Source organism: Actinia tenebrosa, unplaced genomic scaffold (genome assembly GCF_029948245.1).
Source record: "Actinia tenebrosa isolate PJP-AT-01 unplaced genomic scaffold, QUT_ActTen_1.0 PGA_scaffold15__27_contigs__length_11533743, whole genome shotgun sequence".
Classification (NCBI taxonomy): domain Eukaryota; kingdom Metazoa; phylum Cnidaria; class Anthozoa; order Actiniaria; family Actiniidae; genus Actinia; species Actinia tenebrosa.
The window spans coordinates 5,933,146-5,957,518 of record NW_028292575.1 but is presented as its reverse complement, the minus strand read 5'-3'; the positions used below and the strand labels follow the sequence as shown (position 1 = coordinate 5,957,518).

Below are 24,373 nucleotides of genomic sequence, written 5' to 3'. Positions count from 1 at the left end.
TCCAAATTGTTATATCACCAGCCTCACCCCCTTGGGTATTTTTGTTCCAGGAAGTGGTCAACAAGAAACGGTTTCGTGTGTGAGTGCGAATCATCACGTCACGACATATTTCAGTTTCAATTTATTTACAGCGTAAATGAAAATATTAAATGCAAATTTTTGAAAAGTAAAGTTATATTTAGCTTTCGTTTACAGCATAATTGTCGAAGCATTTTAATTAAGAATCCGTATCTAGAAAAGACGTACTATAGACTACAGAAAACTAACCTATACACTTGGTCACGTCTTCCTTATTAAAATACATATTTTATTCAGTCTTATCATGTAATCCAGCTGATCTGAGATCGTGAAGTAGAAATGACGTCGCTGTAAAACTGAGGTTCATGAAGCCTGTGAAAATTGACCAGCAAAAAATAAAAACCTGTCCACTATTGCAATAAAAATATAGAGTGAAGACATTTAACCCGTGAAATAAAAATTATTAGTCAACGTGTAATAGTCAAATAAACACAAAAGAAAACAATGGAGTTAAAGTCTACTAATGTGTGTTAGTCAAATATCTATTTCACGGGTTTAATGACTTAACTCTAAAACTCCTTAGTTATTGTGTTACTGTTATCAACCTCTTATTAGCAAAGTGATTTTTTTTATTTGGTAACCTAGAAATCCATAATTTCACAGAAAAAAAGTGACCCCTCAGTTTTGCAAATTTTCTTGCTTTTGATGGGCTAGCATTTTCTGTCACAATCAGCTGTATATAGGCATGCTATCCTTTTATATTTTAGCATAGTTAATGGAGCGGAATGGTTGGGAAACCTACTACTCTATGTTTTTGTTCGTCTTTATCCATTGTTATATATGACGTTGACCGTGCACAGTGAAGGAAAAGTTGCTCCATTTGTTCACAGTATTCGGGTATATAGAAGTTTTTTACCCTTAAAAATCGTTAAAATAAATAATCGCTAAAATAATCGCTAAAATATGTATCATTTGTTAATTAATCCTATATGATTAATATTAATTGTTTAATTGAAAATGAAATTGCCCTCAGTTTCAATGCTTTCTTATTTATCATCTAGTAATTTAACTGTATCTGCGCGGAAGTATTTATCCGCATGGTTTTGGTCATGGAATGAAAGTTTTCACTTTCAAAGTGTTCATACATGAAAATAATAAGGAAATAAGTATTTTCAGCCATACTTGCTTTGGTTCCTTGTGCACGGTCAGTAGCACGTGATGGCAAAACAATAGCTTTGTTCTATGGCGTTTCAAACCATTCTACTCCATTAACTATGATTTTAGCATCAAAATGTCAATATATAGATCAGAGAAAGTAAAAGTAACATTTTTATAATCAGACGTTCTTTTAGGCTTTGCATAACTTTCCTGGTGGAACCAGAATGTTTCCTTTTGGAACGCCTGGGTTAAAGTTGTTCTAAGTCAGATTACTGTTAGTCCTGTATCACCTTTTTATAAAGGCTTTAGTTCTCTTAGAAATCAATTGTGAATTAACACGGCTAATTAGGCCTTGAATAACTTTGATAGCAGCACAATATCTAACAGGTTTCTAACTTATAACTTTTCTTATGGAACATCTGGGTTTAGTTAGTTCTAAGGCATATTTTTAAAAATTCCCGTATCACTTTGACAAAACTTTGATTAGTACAGTAACAATGCAACATGCATACCAAGGTTTGGATCAAAGAGATCTAATGTGAAATAAGTCTTTTATGTACAAAAGTTCAATCGACATCCTCGTAGGTTGGATCTTCTGCCAGGCCTACATTATTAGGGTCAGGTCCTTCTAACACATGGTACAGAGGATTAGGGCCACTATCTTTAACAGACTCTGACTCCCTCGATTTTGAAGTTGGTTGGTCTTCAGGCATTCCATTATTAGTATCAGGTCCTTCTAAGAAATGGTACAAAGGGTTAGGGCCACTATCCTTAAAAGCCTCTGATTCCCTCGATTTTGAAGTTGGTTGGTCTTCAGGTATTCCATTATTAGTATCAGGTCCTTCTAAGACATGGTACAAAGGATTAGGGCCACTATCCTTAACAGCCTCCGATTCCCTCGTTTCTGACTGGCTTGGACATGATCTCTTTTTAGGATCATGTATTTCAGATACTAAGTACAAAGGATTGTGGTCACTACCTTCAACAGACCCTGATTTCTTGGCTTCTGAGTTTTTCGAATTTCGATTTGAAATCGCTTTGTTCAATTTCTCGCATTCAATATTTTCATATTCCGGTGTTTCACGTGACAAGGACTGGTGCATACTAGAGTCGTCACCTATGTTTAGTGCTGTGGCAGTTTCATTAGGTGCATTTAGTAAGACGTCTCCTCTACGGGATAAAAAGAAACACGCCTTATTTTTAGCACAACGATCAAATATATTTTTGGGGCTTGATGAAGCGCCTAGTACATAAATCAAAATTTTACCTTTCGTATGTTGGATTCATTACTGAGCGATCGACGACTCCTTCTGTATCTCTGTGTTAAAATAAAAGCGGTTAACTGAATATTGCTACAGAAACGTCTGAATGATATTCTCTCAGTGCGAGAAAAAAGTAGATCCTACCGTTTTGAGTTCCTGGCACGGCTTCTAGTTCTTCTGATCCTATATGAGTGAAATCAAATTTTACACAATCAGTGTGCGAAATCATGTAAAACAGCTTGTAAAGTTTTAGCTTTTATCCTATAGATTGACACTCCGCACCGAGATAGTGTGAAGTACTTTATACTCTATTGTCCGCACCTAATTAATGTACAGATTACACAAGATAATGTTCTAGCTGACGGCATCAATGGAGAGACTATACCCGCCCTCCAGACCGTACGTACAGCTTATGTCTTTAGTGCACTAACTGCAACTGCATCATGAGGTCAAAAATCATCTAATCAATTGATAGGATGCATTTTTTCCACGGCTACGACAAGGGTTTTGAACACATACCCTCCATCACAACGTACCCAGCCAGCATACCTGCACTGATATATGATCATGATGAGAAGAACAACTCCAATCAGAAAAGAAACTGCAGGTATCACGATGACAACGATTCCTTTCTTTCCACTGCTGAAAGGGGAATGTTTCAAGGATTCTGCATTAGACTTGTCGTCTTGATGTCTTGGTTGTGGTGTTGATGCTTTTGTACTACTTATCTTGATGGTACTTGATTTTAGTTCAGTCGTAAAAACGTTTCTCTTAGACGAAGGCGTTGAGGAAGGTGTTGATGGTGTTGTGACAGGCACTGTAGGAATACAGCAAGAATATAGGCTATGAACATGAGGGGGAAATTCTTCAGTAAGGTCTGTGATCCCCACTCCAATAATTTTCCTGAATGCAATCAATCATCATGATTAGCTTTTCACGGTTCTTCGAATTCGCCCAGCATATCTACTCACCTTGTGGTATAAACAGACGATATTTTGCTCTGAATCCAGAGCTGTAGTTTGTTTCATCCGAACGCAAAGACGAACCGTAAATCACTGTTTGCTGACAATGTAAAGGGTACCGTGGTATTAAGGGAAATGGTATACCACGATCTAGGACCGCCATTGATCCTTTTAGAATATCTCAAAGAGTCGTTATCATTCAAAGAGAAGTTAGTGAAACGAACACGTAGGGTGTGATTATCAGGGACCATAATCCTCCACGAGCACAGCTGTCCATCCGGGTATTTACCAGGGAATCCAGGGGACTTGAATGTACCTTTCTTGTCTCTCAATATGTACTTGCAGCCTAAAGAATGATAAATATAATTTTTAGACTGTAAAAATTTAAATTTTCAAATGTAAAGCATTTTACTTTTTGCAACTTACTTTCATAATAGCAGTAGAACATGGTGATTCCCTGATGCTTTCTGTGCCCAAGCTCATGATATGGCACTTCTCCATAAGTCTGTTTACCACTTTTCTTGATATAGTTCCGTGTGTGGTACTTGATCCATTCAGTTGTTGCTACCATCCATTTGACTTGTTGACAGTCACGTGACCCATAAGGCAGCAGATAAAATGGTTTGGTTATCGGTAACGAGATTGGAATCTTTTTGTCACCACTTGTTTGACAGGCAAAGTACAACTTTATGTATATAAATGATCTCCTAGTCTTCTTGATATACACTCGAAATTTAGTTAATTTATATTCATCTTTGTTGTTATTTTTCTCGTCATACATAAGAATCGATCCCGGTCTCATGCGATGCAGCTTTTTTTCGTGTCTGTATACACAATATTGTCCTACAACATAACATATAACTATTATAGGAAGAGAAAATGAACTAAGAGAAGGAATCTCTGGTATTCATGCTTGTAACCATGATAGGAACTGTTTGATGCTATTTTTAGAATCACATTTGCCATCGTCCGTTTTTCTGCATTCGCATACTGCGCGCGCTTAACGATGTTTACTCACATTTTATTTAACATAGGAAAACATGACAAAACAAGTTTTAGCATCAAAGATTCTAAAATAAGGATCAAATATATAACAATAGCATCAAGGAGTGCCCATAGCGAGGCACTGGAATTCCTTCTCTTAGCTTATTTTCTCTGGATTATAGGGTAACGCCGAGATTGTTGTCGATATCGACATATCGTGAACGAGTATTATGCCCAAGTATCACATTTTGTCGGGGCTTTGAGTGAGAAAAACAAAATGACTCTGTGTTATGAGGTTTAAGTTTTGAATAGGAAGTTCCCTATCATACAAATAATATTCAGCAAAAAACATTCTCATCATTAGCATCCTTTGCAAGCAAAAAAAGTCTTGGTCATGCTTTTATCTTTTGGGAATGTATGCAACCCATCCATCTTTACCTGATACTGATACTAGCCTACCGTGGTTTAGGCTATTTCATAATTTTCGCATACGAGAACGTAAATAAACACTGCTAGTTGCTATATATAGACTGACCTGATGGCCAAACTTCACCGTCTTTGTTTGTCTTGCTGCAAAAATGTCTCTTCACATGACTGCAAGCAACTTTTCCATCGATGTGTAAAGTTTGTGATCTGTTATTACTTGGGTTTTTATCTATTGTGTCTTGGTAAATATATCCCTTGTCATCCCATCCCGCAGGACATCCTGTCCTGGGCTTGAGTAGAGTATACTTACCATAAGGCCATGTGGGCGGTGAGCCTGAGGATAATAGAGGATATATATAAACAACGTTAAATTATTATAACGCATGCGCGTCGACAGTCTGAGCGGTCAGTCTGAGTAAAGTATATTCACTATAAGGCCATATGTGTGGCCTGAGGATAACGGAGGATATATTGAAACAACACAATCTATACCCAGAGCCAGGGCCCAGTTGCATAAAGCTCTCTTAAGATTAAGAAGCTAAAAAACACTCGTAAGTATTGTCTTAGTACAATTTCCTATTTTTTTGGAACAATACTTACGGATGCTCTTATCTTAAGAGAGCTTTATGCAACCGGGCCCAGAGCTCTGGCATAATCCATTTTTTGAGACCAGGATTTCTTGGACTTCCAGTATAAGAGCGCATGCGTTAAAAGAGAAAAAAATGAAAAAAATATGTTCCCGATTTAAAATTTGTATTTTGATCGTAAGTTATCACAGAACTCTGTTTGAAAGCATGATTTTCATATTGATTATATTTCACTTCCGAAAAATTGCGCATGCGCCAAAAATTGGATTATGCCAGAGCCCTCGTTCTTCGCCGCAGTCCAGAAGAAACGCAGACTCTGGGTACGACATTAGAAATAACATAACTGAATTACTCTAACGCATGCGCGACAGTCTTATTCAGTCTGTCACATAATAAGATAGACAGTTTTATGGCTTATCAAAATATTGAAGTATTAAAGACTGAATTTATTGCGGTGTCCACTTAAACATTCAGATTTAAAAACAAACATTTTTTATATTTAGCCATTAATTTTTAGATTTTCAGATGCCTATTTATAATACGTTGAGTGTTTATATTATTTATATACGGTTTCCGCTTGACAACTATATATGACGCGGAAATCCCTGATATGTATTAGATTCGATATTACGGGAATGACTTTAACACTCGACATATTACAAGATCTTACCTTTATTCTCTACTGCTGTGTGTAGAAGAATCACAAAAACGAATGAACACCACGGATACATCGTGTAAGTGGCCAAGAGCACGAGACGGTCACCTTAATTAATATTTCTTTTCGTGTAAGATGTGGTTTTGTATCTCAGCAGTAGACTTTCACTCTCTATTGTACGTACTACTTTTCCTACTTCTGGTTTCGAATCATCATAACTACCCCTCCCCTACACCGTAGATTCATTTTCATGGGGGGGGGGGGGGCGGGCTCGTGTGGCAGTAGAATCAGGCGGTATCGTCAGTAAAAGAGAGAGAAGGTTCAGTAATGTGTGCAGAAGAAGATAGATTTCTATAAGATGGCTGTGAAAAGCTGCCACCTTTGTGTTTGTGGCTTATTTGTCATGGATTCATGAAACGTTTTCAATACTAAATGTTCTAAACCAACATTCTAGTTAAGCTTTTGTCATTGAAAATAATGAAATCATAACGCAATACATGCACCGTCGCATCACTTCAGCCACATTTGATGACAGAAAGATAGAATCTCTTTCACTTGAGAAAATGAAACGTGTAGTAGTAAAAAAATACCATTTGTCACCTTCCAACGGCTAGAGCTTCTTTCAACACTAAAATGTCGTCGCCCTTGCTGATCCCAGAAATATTTCAAGGGTAGTGACTGTTACCTAGAAAGCCATCACATAGCTTCCTTTTTGGTTTTACCTTATCCTTTATTCTATTATTCTTCAACTTCAATGCAATGGGAGTTGACTAGTTACCCAATACACCTCCACTGATGATTCCAGCGGTACGACTAAATTGCATTACCTATTTTATATTTTCTCGATCGTTCTTTTCCTTCGCAAAACTCAATATATGCTAAATTAGGATTGAATTTAATAACAATTCAATTTTGTCTTTTGACTCTCTTGGAAATGCTTGCAACCCATCAATCAAGGCTTTGCACCATCACGTGACGGCAGCCATGTTAGATGACAGGAACGATACCTAAGAAAGAATTCAATTCCCGAGAGCAACTTGAAGAGATTTTATTGTTCTGCCATCTAACCACAGGCAGTCCAAGCTGTATTATGGGCACCGACACGTGATGGTGCAAAACCTCTATTGAACAAATGAAAAGGAATAACACTTTAACACCATGTTCTTAAAGAGTACGTAAATAATTTAATGATGTCCTTTCTTTAGTGGTCAGAGTGCATTTACAAGAGATTTAGAAGTAGATTGGTCCATATTTGTACACTGCGTGAAGTCGAGTTCTTCTGTTCAGGAGGCCTGGTACATATGGTCCTCCATCAGTGGTTTGGCCTGAATGAGTGTGGTGGTTTAATGTGGAGAAAAAAGGGGTATGTTGCTCACTTGCTTGTCCTGATATTCATATGTTTTCTTCTGTCTGATCTAGTTTCTTTTAAGAATAATGACTAAAATAATGACATTAAAATGATTGATGTAGGCTTCCTATGAAAGCTGTGTCACTACAAGGGGGAATTAAAGAGAGGAAGGGGAGAGTGAATAGGTTCACGGATTGGCGGGTTTCGCAAATAAATTTAGTCCCGATTCCTCGGATTCAGAGTAAAATTTTAAAAGGATTGGCGCTTCCTGCAAATGCGGAGGATTTCGGATTTATCCATTTCTTTAGTCTGGATTTTGATTTAAACATGGCTGGCGGTTGCAAGTTCAGAAAGCTGGGGTCAGCAGGATTGAATAACGTATGCGCATGCGCATGAGCCAAATCATCAGTAGAAGTGACATGCAATCTTGTCCCAAAATCATCTCCTCTGGTAAACGCCAAGGAACGTAATATGATGCTGACGGGTTAAAACGAAATTTTGGGAATTTTTGAAGCAAGAGGACATGATTAACTAGATAGTTCCGGCGCATGGTAACAGGGTACTGACCGGGAAGATAACGAAGGCCCTGGCACCATCATGCTGTTCACATTGTTCACAAATTCGAGGTAACTAACACCGAAATATTGGTCAAAGTTTCATTAAGAAATCACACAATAAAAAAATTAATATAAATAAATAAATAAAAAAGAAAGGAGACTGGTTTTTCCATCCGGCCTTAGAGAGTGAATGTTGCGATAGAAAAATTAATACGGGAACAGAATAACTTCTTTGCGTAATATATAGTCTCAAGTAGACCCGAGTAACTGATATATTGATCTGCATAGCTTTTTTCTTACTTTATATCATTTTCTCACAAACCAACTGAAAATGTTATGGTTGCATGCGGAGCGAAAGACTAGCACTAATGTCTCGAAACATGCACGTACCTTCTGCATTTTTATCACAGAATCTTGCTATTCTAAACTGTTATCTTAAACTAAGCTATTTATATCTTATTTGGGTTTTTTCCCGTAATACGGGCTGATATTTTACGAGTTGCGAATGTATTTTTCCGAGTCCCGTAGGGACGAGGAAAAATACGAGTAATGAGTAAAATATCAGCCCGTATTACGGGAAAAAACCCAAATAAGTTATTTATTATACGACATTGAAAATTGATATGTATTTGTCCCTTTTTGAGCGAGTTTATCAGTATTTTTTGAGTTTTCAAGGTCCGCAGGCCATCTCAGAAAAAACGTAAACACAAGGAAACCCATTAAGTGCCTTTAATCTTATTGGTCAATAGGCAAATTACATGACAACTGACATGAAACTCGTCAAACTAGATATGATCTTCGTAAAATTACACTTCGCATCGATTCAAAATAAGTTTACTAACAATCAAAAGTTTTGAAAAGTTAGAATCATGAAGACGAATTCCAGCAAAAAAAAAAAAAAGCTTAGTGAGTTCACTAGTTCTTATAGCTCATCGTCGCTGTTTAATGGATCAATTCTCTTGAATTTCTTCTTAAAACTGGGGGATGGTTTAACCGCCAAAGCATGATGATCTCTACCAAAGTTGATAGAACAGTTATTGAAAACAGCTCCATAAAACATGCTTTGATTGGATTCTGGCTGTTCTGCAGGCTCTAATGGATTGGATGTCAGAGTACTGGAAAGTTGAAGCGGTACTTTAGGACTCAAGGCCGAATCTTTCGTTAGTTTTCTTCCTTCGATGTGCTCACTTAATTTGGAAGACATAACGTGCTGTTGCTCTGTTGACGCTTCTGAATAACTATCCAAAGACTTTAGGTTTCTCTGGCCAGCCAGGGCGATTATATTCAGAGGCTCTACGTTTTCTTTTCGTAGCGTTGAAATCATGGTTCTTCGTGCCGAGTGGTTGGTAAAACGGCCTTCAATACCGGCGGCTTTGCACATCTCTTTCATGAACTGTGCCAGCGAGTGCTTTCCAAGTGGTTGTCTCTTGTACCATATCTCTGATGATGGTTTTTGAATGGCTGCCAAGTAGAAAGGAGATTCAGATTTTTTCATTTCTGGTGGTACATGAGAAATGTACTCCTTGAATAATTTCACTGGACAACGAGGTCCACCAGTTGCAAACATCTTAGGATTGAACGGACGATCCGGGACGAACTCATTTTCGCCTGTTCTAGTTTTGCTTCCGCGTTCCTTAATCCATTCCACGTACTCTCTTTCTCCATCTGTTTTGACTTCAAAGTCGCCGTATCTTACACGATGGTGCTCATCTTGTGCTCTCCAACCCAAGTAAACAGTGTTGTGAAACCAAACTGTACGCAGAAGGACTTGAGGATAATTGTTGCCAAGCTGTTGTTTTTGCCATAATATCTGAATATGGTCTGTACTCAGCCCCTGTGCCTTGTTTGGCTTCTGGCCTTTCCCACACCTACGGAGCTCCTTTCTTTTGCAAGCCAAGGCTTCCCGAGAACGGTTGAATTCTCTATCCAGCAAAATGGAGTATTGTTTGCCTTGTTCTCTAAGGAAGCGGTCGATACTACGGAAATAGGAGGTAAGAGTATCTGGTTCAAATTCATCGCCATTTTGCTTGCGTACTTTTCACCACAAAACAGGCTAGTAGTTTGTCCAGCTCATTAGGCGGTATCTCTTCAATTTTTCTTGTTTCTTTAATCGTTTTTGCCCACCTGTAGAAGACTTGTAAATCGTTATGTGTCTTTTTTGCAGTGTTTTTGTTCCTGTTTTCTCTTATGAATGTTGATACTTCATCTTCATCGGCGAAATTAGTGGTCTCGAGCTCGTTGTCCTTCTGTACTTCGACTGTCGTATCCTGTGGGTTTTCAAAAACTTTTAAAAGAACATTGTCATCTATTTCAAAATTGATTTCTAGGAAATCTAGGTCAGTGTTCGTGTCATAGTGAAAATTTAGGTCAAAATTTGGGTCACTTTCACCTCGAAACATGATGAAAAAAGTTGCGAAAAGTTACGAGCGTATTATGCTAGTCCTGTCCCGGTTAAACCGGTTAAACCGGGACAGGACTAGCATAATACGGTGCCATATTTTGCGAGTTCTCTTGACCTTATAAGGTAAAATTACGTAATAGTCGTATAATAATATCCTATTATTATTAGAACCTATCATTTTATTAGTTTAGAACAAGCTAAATAATACGGTAATAAGTCCCTGATCTTAATTACTTATGCAAAAAATCCTTACATTTATTTTTCAGATCATTTCAACTTAGTCCACTTCCCCATAATCCTCTGAGTCAAACCTAAATGTCGCATGAATAGATAGATTTCTCAATTATAATTATCTATGTCAGCTTGAAGTTTGCCTCGACAAATTTGGAGCCTTTATCTTCATGTCAGGGATTTTTTTTCAGGAACAAAGTAAATATGGCTTACCTATAAAGTAGCTTTCATGTAGAAAAAAATCACAACAAGTACCCTCACCTGTACAGAATACATTATAATACCAAGCTCATTCGATTGCTTCTGAAACCATTCGAGTCATTTGAGTTTAGTATTACTTCAGCTTGATATGATCAAGCCGATTCATTTTCGACCTCCTCTGAAAGGCTGAAGTAACGTAACTTCTTACAATTGTCCCCCCTCCCCTCGGGAAGAAATTATAAGGAAGGGAAAGTGAGTTACATGTCAAAACATTTAATTTTACAATAGATTTATAGTTTTCATTTTTTCATAGCCATCTACACACAACAATGTCTAATCCTTATTATTAGTGTCATTAGGGGGGTTTCCTAACGCAAGGCTTTTCTGAGATAACAAATTCATATCCAAATTGTTATATAACCAGCCCCAACCACCCCTTGGATATTGTTGTTTCAGGAAATGGTGAATAAACGGTTGCGAGTGTGAGTGCGAATCTGTAACGTCGCGTTGAGCAAATTTTTGAGTTTCAAGGTATTTACACATTTCAAGCGTTAATGAAAAAGAGAAGAATACAAATTTTTGAAACGTAAAGATATATTTAGTATAATTGTCTAGAAAAGACGTACTGTAGACTACAGACCACAGTGTTCCTTAAGATGCATTCTTTTATTCAGTTTGATTCATAAATGTCTTCCAACGTAGGTTTAGAGTTATGCTATCCTTTTATATTTTAGCATCAAGATGTCAATAGTTGATGCTTTTAAAATAGAGAGCGGAGAAAGTAATTGGCCATTTTCATAATCAGATGTTCTTGTAGGCTTTGCATAACTTTCCTGGTGGAACCAGGATGTTTCTTTGTAGAAACGCCAGGGTTTAAGTTGTTCCAAGTCAGATTACTGTTGGTCCTGTATCACCTTTTCTCTTAGAAATCAACCCTGAATTAACACGGCTAATAAGGCCAATTAATAACTTTGATAGCAGCAAATTATCTAACAGGTTTCTAACTTATAACTTTTCTTATGGAACATCTGGGTTTAGTTAGTTCTAAACAAGATTTTAAAAATTCCCGTATCACTTCTTAAATGTGAAAACTTTGATTAGTACAGTAACAATGCAACATGCATACCAAGGCTTGGATCAAAGAGATCTAATGTGAAATAAGGCTTTTATGTACAGAAGTTCAATCGACATCCTCGTAGGTTGGATCTTCGAATTCTGCCAGGCCTACATTATTAGGGCCAGGTCCTTCTAACACATGGTACAGAGGATTAGGGCCACTATCTTTAAAAGACTCTGATTCCCTCGATTCTGAAGTTGGTTGGTTCTCAGGCATTCCATTATTAGTATCAGGTCCTTCTAAGACATGGTACAAAGGGTTAGGGCCACTGTCCTTAACAGTCTCTGATTCCTTCGTTTCTGAATTTGGTTGGTCCTCAGGCATTCCATTATTAGTATCAGGTCCTTCTAAGATATGGTACAAAGGATTAGGGCCACTATCCTTAAAAGCCTCCGATTCCCTCGTTTCTGACTGGCTTGGACATGATCTTTTTTTAGGATCATGTATTTCAGATACTAAGTACAAAGGATTGTGGTCAATGCCTTCAACAGACCCTGATTTCTTGGCTTCTGAGTTTTTCGAATTTCGATTTGCAATCGCTTTGTTCAATTTCTCGCATTCAATATCTTCATATTCCGGGGTGTCAGGTGACAAGGCCTGGTGCATGCGAGAGGCGTCACCTATGTTTAGTGTTGTTGCAGCTTCATTAGGTGCATTTAGTAAGACGGCTTCTCTACGGGATAAAAAGAAACACGCCTTATTTTTATCACAACGATGAAATATATTTTTGGGGCTTGATGAAGAGCCTAGTACATGAATTATACTTTTACCTTTCGTATTTTGAATTCATTACTGAACGATCGGCTGTTTCTGTATCTCTGTGTTAAAATGAAAGTGGTTAACTGAATATTTGTCATGCGCAAACACAAATTGCTACAGAAACTCCGAACGACATTTTTCTGAGGAAAAGAAGATCCTACCGCATTGAGTTATTTGCACGGCTTCTTGTTCTTCTGATCCTATATGAGTGAAATCAAATTTTACACAATCAGTGTGCGAAATCATGGAAAACAGCCATTAAAGCTTTAACATGTACTAGATATAGAACGTTTATGGCTTTTCTCGCAACTCCCCAATTTCTGTCCACCCAAAGGCTTTGCCCAGTCTCTGAGCAGCAGCCTGATTAGCACCCAGTTTGTTATTCAATTCCTTTCTGTTAAAGTGCCTATAACCTTTATAGGATTATGATCAATTTTGATTTTCTGTGTGTTGGAGATGAATAAACAAAAAAAATGTTTTCGATTGACTAAATATTCTCGGAGATATAACGCCCTAAAGTACGCAGTTTTGCCACGCCCCATCAATTTGGACGGGATAAAGGGAAACTGGGACCGAGCAGAGTCTCGCTAAGTGGTGACGTCACAACAAGAACGAAATTTTTTGATAAGCAAAGATTCTTACTAGTTTTTCGGTCAGAATATGAGAAAATGCCGACTAGATCGATGTGTTGTTGCCGGGTGCTCAAACACCCCAGATTTTACGAAAGGTATATACTTGCATAAGATCCCATTTCATAACGACAATCGCCCAGAAGCAAAGATGGATTGATTTTGTGAAGAGAAAGCAAGCAAATTTCAACCCCTCGGCTACCTCCGTCATATTTTTTACACACTTCCTACAAGAGGATTATAATCAGAGATTTCATTTTGTCTCGTGAAATCGTCCTCAGTTAGTTAAAGATGAGGCTGGGACTGTTGCCATCCCAAGGATTTATGTCTGCAACCATGAAGAGCAAACCAAACTGTCGGATCGTAATCGCCGAAAAGTGTCGCTGGTCAAATCTCCAGGAACGTTTACTGGTTCGATAGTTCTAACTCACTGATTTTATTTTTCAAACTGTTTAAATTATCTATTTTCCAAAGGTTTTAAAAGATGCAATTGCCTCCGTGTCTTCACCTAAAGAAGTTGAGTTGCCGGTGCGAGAAGTAGACGAACAACAACAGTAATTTTAATCTAATACATTTGGTGGCTAGTTGTAGGGAAAAGTATTCTTTATTTACATGTAAGCATAACATATACTTTATTTGTTGTACCTAAATTGTGTCAGTAACAGGTTTTATTGAGCAAAATATTGACTAGTTTTATTATTGCGTGCATCTTTCGTAATATCTACAACATAGAATGATAATAAAGTCAAACTTTATAACCCAAATTTACAAAACACTTCTTGAGGGTTTTTTTGGAGGATGGGTGTTGATTCAGTAAGTCATATTTTTAAGTAACTATAAAACTGGGGCCAGCTATAACAATGAAAGAAACTAGCATGGAACTATTTGACAGGATAAAACCCAAGTGTCATAAACTTCTTCATCAGAATATTCCTGTTCGGGATATCCATGAACGGCTTCGTCTATTTCTTTGTCCACGAGGTCGTAAATACTCTCATTCTCGTCGCTTGAATCAAAGTATTCATCAGCATTATCAATGGATTTCATCTTACAGCCTTTCTTTGACAACTGGTCAATTTCAAAGATACAAAGAGGCAAATAAAGCGACCAAAACAGGTAAAAACACTGGAAGGAACAGCCAAGCTCTACTTTGTTTTACTTATTGGAAGCCGAGTCGTTCTTGTTGTGACGTCATTCGACGCCAACTAGGTACCAGACCTCGCGATCCCGTCCAAATTGATGGGGCGTGGCAAAACTGGGTACTTTAGGGCGTTATATCTCCGAGAATATTTAGTCAATCGAAAAATTTTTTTCTGTTTATTCATCTCCAACACACAGAAAATCAAAATTGATCATAATCCTATAAAGGTTATAGGCACTTTAAGGGCACTAACGAAAACAGCACCTTCTCCTCAGTTATTTTAAGACCAGTAATCATGGTATTGGTACGACAAGGGTTTTGAACCCATACCCTACATCATAACGTACCCAGCCAGCATACCTGCACTGATATATGATAATGATGAGAAGAACAACTCCAATCAGAAAACAAACTGCAGGTATCACGATGATAACGATTCCTTTCTTTCCACTGCTGAAAGATGAATCTTTCAAGGATTCTGCATTAGACTTGTCATCTTGAAATCTTAGTTGTGGTGTTGGTGTTTTCGTAATTATCTCGATGGTACTTGATTTTGGTTTAGGCGTTGAGGAAGGTGTTGATAGTGTTGTGACAGGCACTGTAGGAATGCAGCAAGAATATAGGCTATGAACATGAGGGGGAAATCTACAGTACGGGTTAGTTCTCCACACGCGCCAATAGTTTTTTCCTGAATGCCCAGTGTGGCAAAAAAGGGTATGTAGCTCACTTTATTTTATTTTATTTTTGTCTGATGTAGTTTCTTTTAAGAAAAAATAACTAAAATAATTACATTAAAATGATTGGTGTGGGCTTCCTGCTAAAGGTATCGTATCTGATACTACCAGAATTGTCGGTTATCGTACGTCTGTCGGTCTTGTATATACTTGCTCTAACTCTACCTATACCGGGATACGTCTAACGGTTGTCAATAATAATGAAAATAGTGATAATATCAACATTATTACCTTCCTTTACTTGTGTTACAGCCCAATACGTTACGAAAGGAGGACGAGTGGTACGAAGCCCCAAGAGACTAGGATATTAGTACCCTCCCCGGGTGGGGAATAAATTGTAACCCCTTAAGGAATCGAATTTCGTGCTGACATGTTTGTAATGAAGTCAACGTCTCAAGTAAAGTTGTTGAGTTGTAAAAGGCGTTTTCTGTCGTCAGTTCCACAACAACTTGAGTACACTGCTACTGCTATTCTCGCCTGTCTTCAGAGTGTTTCAACTTTCTATGAGTAACTATTGTCATCACACACCCAGAGTTGTTTGGGGTAAAAATCGCCTTACCCTCAATTGATATTTGAATTTAACTCAAAATATTGGGTTAATGAAAATCTTTACCCGATATTTTGGCTGAAACTAAAATGAAAAGGAAAGCGTTGCCGGCCGCTTTGTGTAAACTTCACCTAGAGGAGTAACCTTTACCTCTTCATGAATTGGGGTAAACTATTTATTTTTTAGTTTGGGGGATGGAGTGGGGCAACAAATATCTTTTGGCATCCCTTCTCCAACCAGGGAGACCTCAACAGATTTTGTATTAATTGTCAAAATCTGTCTTCAAGACTTTACTTCTCCTTAGCTAACATTATCCCACCTAATTACAAATTAACTTCTAACCGTTGATGCGTGTAAGACGACTATTTTCTAACAGTATTGATGGTTTCAACCATTCCCAAGAGAATTAAATAACAAAAGACACGGCGGCCATGTTGGAGGATATAACAAATGAATTCATTGGCAATTCTTTTGTTAAGTTCCTCCAACATGGCCACCGTGAAAACCATCAATACCTCATACCAAATGTTACAACTCACCGCTCGATGCAGACAAAGATGTTGTAGACGCCATTGTTGTTGTATTGGTGGACATTGTAGGTGTATCAGTAGGCGTAGTTATAGCTAGGGATTTAAGCACAAGAACACAAGTTATACACAGGATAACAGAAACAGAGGTCAACTGATAGTGAGAATGTGGTGAGCAATAGTTGGTCGAAGCGTGCTTCCTTAGCGATATGATATTGGTTCTAACAGGATACTTTTTGCTCGTGTTCCGGCCACCAAGTTCGTATCTTTACCCACCTTGTGGTATGGACACACGATATTCTGCTCTGAATCCAGAGCTGGTCTTTGATTCATCCGAACGAAAGACGAACCGTACATCACTGTTTGCTGACAATGTAAAGGGTACCGTGGTATTAAGGGGAATCGTATACCATGATTTAAAACTGCCATTGATCCTTTTAGAATATGTCAAAGTGTCGCTTTCACACAAAGAGAAGTGAGTAAAGTGAACATGCAGTGTATGATTATTAGGGACCATGATCCTCCACGAGCACAGCTGTCCATCCGGGTATTTAACAGGGAAGCCAGGAGACTGGAAAACACCTTTCTTGTCTGTCAGAGTGTAGTTACAACCTGAAGAATAATGAATATGATCCTTTGACTAAGGATTATACATAAAGTAAAATGGTAAATTTCTTTAAGATTGCAAAGCATTAGTTTTACTTTGTTCAACTTACTTTCATAATAGCAGTAAAACATGGTGATATAACCTTTATTCCTGTCCCCAAGCTCATGATATGGCACTGTTCCGTACTTTTGATAACGTCTGTTAATATAGTTTTTTGTGTGGTACTTGATCCATTCAGTTGTTGCTACCATCCATTTGACTTGTTGACAGTCACGTGACCCATAAGGCAGCAGATAAAAGGGTTTGGTTATCGGTAACGAGATTGGCTTTACCTTGTAGCCAGGTGTTTTGCAATAGAAATATAACTGCATGTAACCATCAGTCCAAATCCAATTAAAATTCCTCCTCCCTTTTCTCTTTCTGATGGCCACTAACGAATTTGTAAATTCATGTTTGTCTTTGTTTTTATACTGCTCACCATACATTCGAATGGATCCCGATTCCATGCCATGCATCGTCTTGCTTGTATGTCTGTAAACACAGTATTGCCCTACAAGATAAAATAATCTATTGCTCAGTATGAACAATTAAAATAGAGTTCTGTCGCCACCAATAGTGGGCGTGGGCAAAATGGATGATCATTTCCAAAAATTGTGTTGAATTGTGACTTTATTTGTATACTCTTTCCAGTTTCATAAAGTAGCTTATTTTATACGTAAGCTATACCACTGAAGGAAAAAGACTGCGATTGAGTCGAAATTATCAATAAATAACGTATCTTAAAAAATCTATTACATGCATGGATATAGGCCCCGTCCACACGTATCCGGAAGTTTTTGCATCCGCAAATTTTTTTTTGCGGATACGAAAATGTTTACGAAAACGCAGCGTATTCGAATCGTTTTCGAATCGTTTCCACTGTCCACACGTATCCGGAATTTCATGTCCCTTTGCCGGATAGTTTTTCTTATTGTGCATGCGCAAAATCGTGTTTACCTCATCGTATTTGAAAATTTACGGATACGACCGTCCACACGTATCCGTATTCGGAGCGTATTCGAAAATTTCCACTCTGGAGACTGTTTTCGAAAATTTCCGGATACGGATACAAAATTTTCCGGATACGGATGCAAAAATTTCCGGACACGTGTGGACGCAACATGTATCCGCGAAAAAAAAATTGCGGATACAACAATTTGCGGATACGTGTGGACGTGGCCATAGACGCAGATGTTTTTTTTTTCATAATGCGTGATTTTGTTTTTCTGATGCCTTAATATTTAAATTTGAGAGCAAAATGAAATAATTCCATTAATGCGCATTTTTTTGCGGCTACGTGTTATAAGCCCTATAGATAAGCGAGCTGTTCTTAGTTAATGATTACCTAGTAAATATGCTTTTTACGTGGGCTATTTTAAGCACACTAGCACGTTAATGAATACTGATAACACGTATCTAAATCGACTGACCTAATGGCCAAACCTCTGTGCGTTTTCCGTCTTTCCTCTCTGTCTTGCTGCAAAAATATCTTGTCACGTGACTTCGAGCTACTTTTCCATCAATGTGTAAAGTTGGTGATCTGTTATTACTTGGGTTTTTATCTAATGTGTCTTGGTAAATATATCCCTTGTTATCCCATCCTGCAGGACATCCTGTCCTGGGCTTGAGTAAGAGTATACTTACCATAAGCCCATGTGGGCGGTGAGCCTGAGGATAACAGAGGATATATATAAACAACGTTAAATTATTATAACGCATGCGCGACAATCTGAACGGTCAGTCTGAGTAAAGTAAATTCACAATAAGGCAATGTTGGGCCCGAGGATAACGGAGGATATATTGAAACAACACAATCTATACCCAGGGCCAGGGCTCTGGCATAATCCATTTTTTGGGACCAGGAGTTCTTGGACCTCCGGTATAGGAGCGCATGAGTTAAAAGAGTTGTCAAAAATGAAAACAAAAATATGTTCCCGATTTCAAGTTTGTATTTTGATCGAAAGTTAACACAGAACTCTGTTTGAAAGCATGGTTTTCATTGATTTCATTGATTTTCACAAAACCCTCGTTCTTCGCAGCGGGCCAGAAGAAACGCAGGCTCTGGGTACGAAATTTGAAACAACATAACTGAATTACTCTAACGCATGCGCGACAGTCTTATTCAGTCTGTCGCGTAAAAAGAGAAACAGCAACGTAAAAGAGAAACAGTTTATGGTTTATCAAAACATTGAAGTACTAAGGACTGTTTTTATAGCTGTGTCCACTTAAATATATAGATTAAAAAAAACATTTTTTATATTTAGCCATTAATTTTTAGATATTCAGATGCCTATTTATAATACGTTGAGTGTTTATATTACTTCTTTTGCTGTTGTCCAAAACGCTGTATTGAATGTGTGTTGTGGTTTATTGTCTGCACCAAATTCTGCTACCTCAATGCGCTGTACACGTTTCATTTAGATTTAGATTCGATAATACGGTGATGACTTTAACACTCAACATGTCACAAGATCTTACCTTTATTCTCTACCGCTGTTTGTAGAAGAATCACAAAAACGAATGAACACCACGGATACATAATCGTGTAAGTGGCCAAGAACACGAAATGGTCACCTCACTTAATATTTCTCTTCGTGTGTAAGAGATGGTTTTGTCTCAGCAGTAGACTTTCATTCTCTGTTCTACGTTCTACTCGCGCTACGACTGGTTTTGAAACATCTTAACTACCCCTCCCCTACACGGTAGATTCATTTTCATGGGGGGGGGGGGGGGGGGGAGGGCTCGTGTGGCAGTAGAATAAGGCGGTATCGTCAGTTTCAAGTTTATTTTACAAAAGAATGTCTATATTTACACAATTTATCACCCTCCGTCAAATAGCACTAGACTAATCTAGGCGGTAGGCGATATATTACATTAAATAAATATATGAAGATTTACAATTAAATAAGAAGATAAATAAATGAAAAACTAACAGTTTAATTACAATAAAGAAACGAAAAGGGAAAAAAAGAAAAAAAAGTAAAGTAAATGAGAGAGAAGATTCAGTAATGTGTGCGGAAGATAAATTTCTATAAGATGGCTTTGAAAAGCTGCCACCTTTGTGTTTGTGGCTTATTTGTCATGGATTCATGAAACGTTTTCAATACTAAATGTTCTAAACCAACATTCTAATTAAGCTTTTGTCTTTGAAAATAATGAAATCATAACGCAATACATGCACCGTCGCATCACTTCAGCCACATTTGATGACAGAAAGATAGAATCTCTTTCACTTGAGAAAATGAAACGTGTAGTAGTAAAAAAATACCATTTGTCACCTTCTAATAGCTAGAGCTTCTTTCAACACTAAAATGTCGTCACCCTTGCTGATCCAGAAATATTTCAAAGGTTGTGACTGTTACCTAGAAAGCCATCACATAGCGTCCTTTTCGGTTTTATCTTATCCTTTATTCTATTATTCTTCAACTTCAATGCAATGGGAGTTGACTAGTTACCCAATCCACCTATAAGTTTGTGTTATAAACTGATCAGTCCAGCGGTACAACTAAATTGCATTACGTATTTTGTTTTTTCTCGATCGTTCTTTTCCTTCGCAAAACTCAACATATGCTAAATTAGGATTGAATTTAATAACAATTCAATTTTGTCTTTTGACTCTCTTGGAAATGCTTGCAACTCATCAATCAAGGCTTTGCACCACCACGTGACGGCAGCAATGTTAGATTTGCAGGAATAATACCTAAGAAAGAATTCAATTCCCTAGAGCACAGGGACTTCATTAGTCTGCCATCTAACCACAGGCAGTCCAGGCAGTCCAGGCTATTATGGGCACCGACACGTGATGATGCAAAGCCTCTATTGAACAAATGAAAAAGAATAACACTTTAACACCACGTTCTTAAAGGGTACGTAAATAATTTAATGATGTTCTTTCTTTAGTTGTCAGAGTGCATTTACAAGAGATCTTAAAGTAGCTTGGTCCATATTTGTACGTTGCGTGACTTCGAGTTCTTCTGTTCAAGAGGCCTGGTACACATGGTCCTCTATCAGTGGTTTGGCCTGGATGAGTGTGGTGGTTCAATGTGGAGAAAAAAGGGTACGTACTTCACTTCATATGTTTTCTTCTTTCTGATCTAGATTCTTTTAAGAAAAAATGACTAAAATAATGACATTAAAATGATTGATGTGGGCTTCCTATGAAAGCAGTGTCACTACAAGGGGGAATTAAAGGGAGGAAGGGGGAGTGAATATAGGTCTACGGATTGGCGGGTTTCGCAAATAATTTAGTCCCGATTTCGGATTCAGAGTAAAATTTTAACGGATTGGCGCATCCTGCAAATGCGGCAGATTTCGGATTTATTCATTTCTTTTGTCCGGAGTTCGATTTTTACTCACTATAGAGTGTGGATCAAAAAAAAAAAAAAAAAACGCCACAAATTTGTAAAACACAATTCGATAACATAACATTCAACTATCAATTTTTTTGCGGATTCGGATATGAATAAATGTTTTACGAATCCGACGGATTCGGGCATTATCAACAATTACCTTATGATACTAATGTTTTACCTTCCTTTACTTGAGTACACTGTCACTGCTATTATCGCCTGTCTTCAGGGTGTTTCAACTTTCTATCGGTAACTATTGTCATCACACACCCAGAGTTGTTTGGGGTAAAATTCGCTTTACCCCCAACTGATATTTGAATTTAACTCAAAATATTAGGTTAAAAATCTTTATCCCATATTTTGGGTGAAGCGTATTACAGGTGATCATTTACACCTTGCTTGAAGTTAAATTCAAAGGGTAAATGTTACCAGCTGCTTTGGGTGAGTTTCACCTACATAATTAAGTAACATTTACCCTTTATTTTATCATCTCTTTATATTTTATTTGAGGTATTAGATACCTTTGGCATCCCCTCTTCCCCGGAAGGTTCATCGACATTAACACATTTTGAATTAATTTTCAAAATTTTCCTTGAAGACTTCACTTCTCCTTAGCTACCAATATCCCACCTAATTACAAATTAGTTCTTACTTGGTTCGAGTCCCGCGAGAACCCAACTGAGGCAGATTTTTTAATCTGCTTATACACTCGATGTAGCATACACTTAACATATAGATCTTACTTGTTACGTGAAAGACCATTTTCTAACTTTTAACCAATCAATTCTTACTCACCGCTCGGTGCAGACCAAGATGTTGTAGACGCCATTGTTGTTGTATCGGTAGCCATTGTAGGGGTTTCAGTAGGCGTAGTTAAAGCTATGGATATATAAGAACAAGAACACACTCAGATTATTTTTAACAATTATTCGTCGAAAGCGAAGTGAATATCGGACTGAGCCACTTAGTTCTCTGGGAACCACTGCAAAATCGAGCTTCTCGTGGAATGGAGGTGAAAAGCTAACTAGTATTACTTCCGCTGTGGCAAACTTTGGGAAATTAACATCATAATCACTGCTCTAGCAGTTATTATTGTCTTAGAATCATTTTCTAACAGGATATCCGGCAAATTTTACTCACCCCTTGGTGTAGTTGTAGCTAGGAATATAAGACCAATAACATAGGTTATACAAACAGATAGTGAAAATGGAGTGAGCAATAGTCAAAACAAATTCGTCCCTGTTCAAAAAGGATACTTTGTACTCGAGCTCCAACCACCAATCATAAGTTCGCATCTTTACTCACCTTGTGGTATGGACACACGGTATTCTGCTCTGAATCCAGAGCTGTTGTTTGATTCATCCGAACGAAAGACGAACCGTACATCACTGTCAGCTGACAATGTAAAGGGTACCGTGGTATTAAGGGAAATCGTATGCCACGATCTAGGACCGCCATTGATCCTTTTAGAATATCTCAAAGAGTCGTTTTCATTCGAAGAGAAGTTAGTGAAGCGAACACGTAGGGTGTGATTATCAGGGACCATGATCCTCCACGAGCACAGCTGTCCATCCGGGTATTTACCAGGGAATCCAGGGGACTTGAAAGTACCTTTCTTGTCTCTCAATATGTACTTGCAGCCTAAAGAATAATGAATATAATTTTTAGACTATAAAATTTAAATTTTAAAATGTAAAGCTGTTTACTTTTTGTAACTTACTTTCATAATAGACAGCACCATTTTACGTTGCCTGGTGTTGACCAGGAGAAATTCAGGTTCTGGGACAAGCTTTGATGTTACTTGTACTAATGATTTGGCGCATGTGCGTACGTTATTCAGCCCTGCTGCACTCAAGAAAGTGTGAGTGCGTATCTGTAACCTTCCGTTATGCAAATTTTCAGTTTCAAGGTATTTTCACAGTTCCAGCGTAAATGAAAAAGAGAAAAATGCAAATTTTTGAAACGTAAAGATATCTAGAAAAGACGTACTGTAGACTACAGACCACAGTGTTCATTAAAATGCATTCTTTTATTCAGTTTGATTCATAAATGTCTTTCAACGTAGGTCTATAGTTATGATATCCTTTTATATTTTAGCATCAAGATGTCAATAGTTGATGCTTTTAAAATAGAGAGCGGAGAAAGTAATTATCATAATCAGATGTTCTTGTAGGCTTTGCAAAACTTTGCTGGTGGAACCAGGATGTTTCCTTGTGGAACGCAAGGGTTAAAGTTGTTCTAAGTCAGATTACTGTTAGTCCTGTATAGCCTTTTTATAAAGGCTTTGGTTCTCTTAGAAATCAACCCTGAATTAACACGGCTAATAAGGCCAATTAATAACTTTGATAGCAGCAAATTATCTAACAGGTTTCTAACTTATAACTTCTTAAATGTATCACCCGTATCACTTCTTAAATGTGAAAACTTTGATTAGTACAGTCACAATGCATCATGCATACCAAGGCTTGGATCAAAGACAGCTAATGTTAAATAAAGCTTTGATGTACAAAAGTTCAATCGACATCCTCGTAGGTTGGATCTTCTACCAGGCCTACATTATTAGGGTCAGGTCCTTCTAACACATGGTACAGAGGATTAGGGCCACTATCTTTAACAGACTCTGACTCCCTCGATTTTGAAGTTGGTTGGTCTTCAGGCATTCCATTATTAGTATCAGGTCCTTCTAAGAAATGGTACAAAGGGTTAGGGCCACTATCCTTAAAAGCCTCTGATTCCCTCGATTTTGAAGTTGGTTGGTCTTCAGGTATTCCATTATTAGTATCAGGTCCTTCTAAGACATGGTACAAAGGATTAGGGCCACTATCCTTAACAGCCTCCGATTCCCTCGTTTCTGACTGGCTTGGACATGATCTCTTTTTAGGATCATGTATTTCAGATACTAAGTACAAAGGATTGTGGTCAATGCCTTCAACAGACCCTGATTTCTTGGCTTCTGAGTTTTTCGAATTTCGATTTGAAATCGCTTTGTTCAATTTCTCGCATTCAATATTTTCATATTCCGGTGTGTCGCGTGACAAGGACTGGTGCATACTAGAGTCGTCACCTATGTTTAGTGCTGTGGCAGTTTCATTAGGTGCATTTAGTAAGACGTCTCCTCTACGGGATAAAAAGAA

General features: G+C 37.8%; 3 protein-coding genes across 13 annotated transcripts in view; all 3 read right to left on the bottom strand.

Annotated features, from left to right (window-relative positions):
- Positions 1–514: 514 nt before the first annotated feature.
- Positions 515–19,523, bottom strand: LOC116290872 (uncharacterized). 4 transcript variants are annotated; one of them, XM_089030539.1, is made up of 5 exons: positions 3,410–3,650; positions 2,958–3,255; positions 2,583–2,621; positions 2,444–2,494; positions 515–2,346 (listed from the first exon to the last, which is right to left on the bottom strand). In XM_089030539.1, the coding sequence occupies exons 1-5, from the start codon at positions 3,561–3,563 to the stop codon at positions 1,743–1,745; spliced, it is 1,146 nt and encodes a 381-aa protein (XP_088886665.1). In that variant the 5' UTR covers positions 3,564–3,650; the 3' UTR covers positions 515–1,742. The 4 variants fall into 4 exon arrangements, 1 of the variants encoding a protein (XP_088886665.1); XR_016119866.1 differs by lacking the exons at positions 515–2,346; positions 2,444–2,494; positions 2,583–2,621 and adding exons at positions 3,827–4,243; positions 4,920–5,144; positions 19,369–19,523 and having other exon boundaries at positions 3,119–3,255; positions 3,410–3,746; XR_016119867.1 differs by lacking the exons at positions 515–2,346; positions 2,444–2,494; positions 2,583–2,621 and adding exons at positions 16,961–17,401; positions 18,321–18,558; positions 19,369–19,521 and having other exon boundaries at positions 3,119–3,255; positions 3,410–3,746.
- LOC116302256 (uncharacterized) overlaps positions 11,438–24,373 on the bottom strand; it is a 52,473-nt gene continuing 39,537 nt past the window's right edge. For 3 of the 4 annotated variants that reach the window (XM_089030516.1, XM_089030512.1, XM_089030515.1), the window contains one exon: positions 23,250–24,356. In XM_089030516.1, coding sequence (XP_088886642.1) covers positions 23,753–24,356 — 604 coding nt within the window. In that variant the 3' untranslated portion in view covers positions 23,250–23,752. Of the gene's footprint in view, positions 12,581–12,677; positions 12,726–12,827; positions 12,867–23,249; positions 24,357–24,373 lie in introns of those variants that run through there. The other variant, XM_089030514.1, reaches the window with a different exon arrangement.
- LOC148910945 (uncharacterized) lies at positions 19,661–22,953 on the bottom strand. 5 transcript variants are annotated; one of them, XM_089030542.1, is made up of 4 exons: positions 22,545–22,951; positions 22,380–22,397; positions 22,035–22,118; positions 19,661–20,910 (listed from the first exon to the last, which is right to left on the bottom strand). In XM_089030542.1, the coding sequence occupies exons 1-4, from the start codon at positions 22,783–22,785 to the stop codon at positions 20,750–20,752; spliced, it is 504 nt and encodes a 167-aa protein (XP_088886668.1). In that variant the 5' UTR covers positions 22,786–22,951; the 3' UTR covers positions 19,661–20,749. The 5 variants fall into 5 exon arrangements, with proteins under 5 accessions (XP_088886668.1, XP_088886669.1, XP_088886670.1 ...); XM_089030545.1 differs by having other exon boundaries at positions 20,747–20,991; positions 22,545–22,953; XM_089030543.1 differs by lacking the exon at positions 22,380–22,397 and having other exon boundaries at positions 22,545–22,952.

Excerpts from the sequence above, each read along its gene's own strand:
- LOC116290872 (XM_089030539.1), bottom strand. The coding sequence starts at position 3,563 with ATGGCGGTCCTAGATCGTGGTATACCATTTCCCTTAATACCACGGTAC. Across the intron at positions 2,495-2,582 it reads CGTGCCAGGAACTCAAAACG|AGATACAGAAGGAGTCGTCG; the intron begins GTAGGATCTACT and ends ATTTTAACACAG. Across the intron at positions 2,347-2,443 it reads ATGAATCCAACATACGAAAG|AGGAGACGTCTTACTAAATG; the intron begins GTAAAATTTTGA and ends TTTATCCCGTAG.
- LOC148910945 (XM_089030542.1), bottom strand. The coding sequence starts at position 22,785 with ATGGTCCCTGATAATCACACCCTACGTGTTCGCTTCACTAACTTCTCT. Across the intron at positions 20,911-22,034 it reads ATCTTGGTCTGCACCGAGCG|GCCAAACCACTGATAGAGGA; the intron begins GTGAGTAAGAAT and ends ACACTCATCCAG.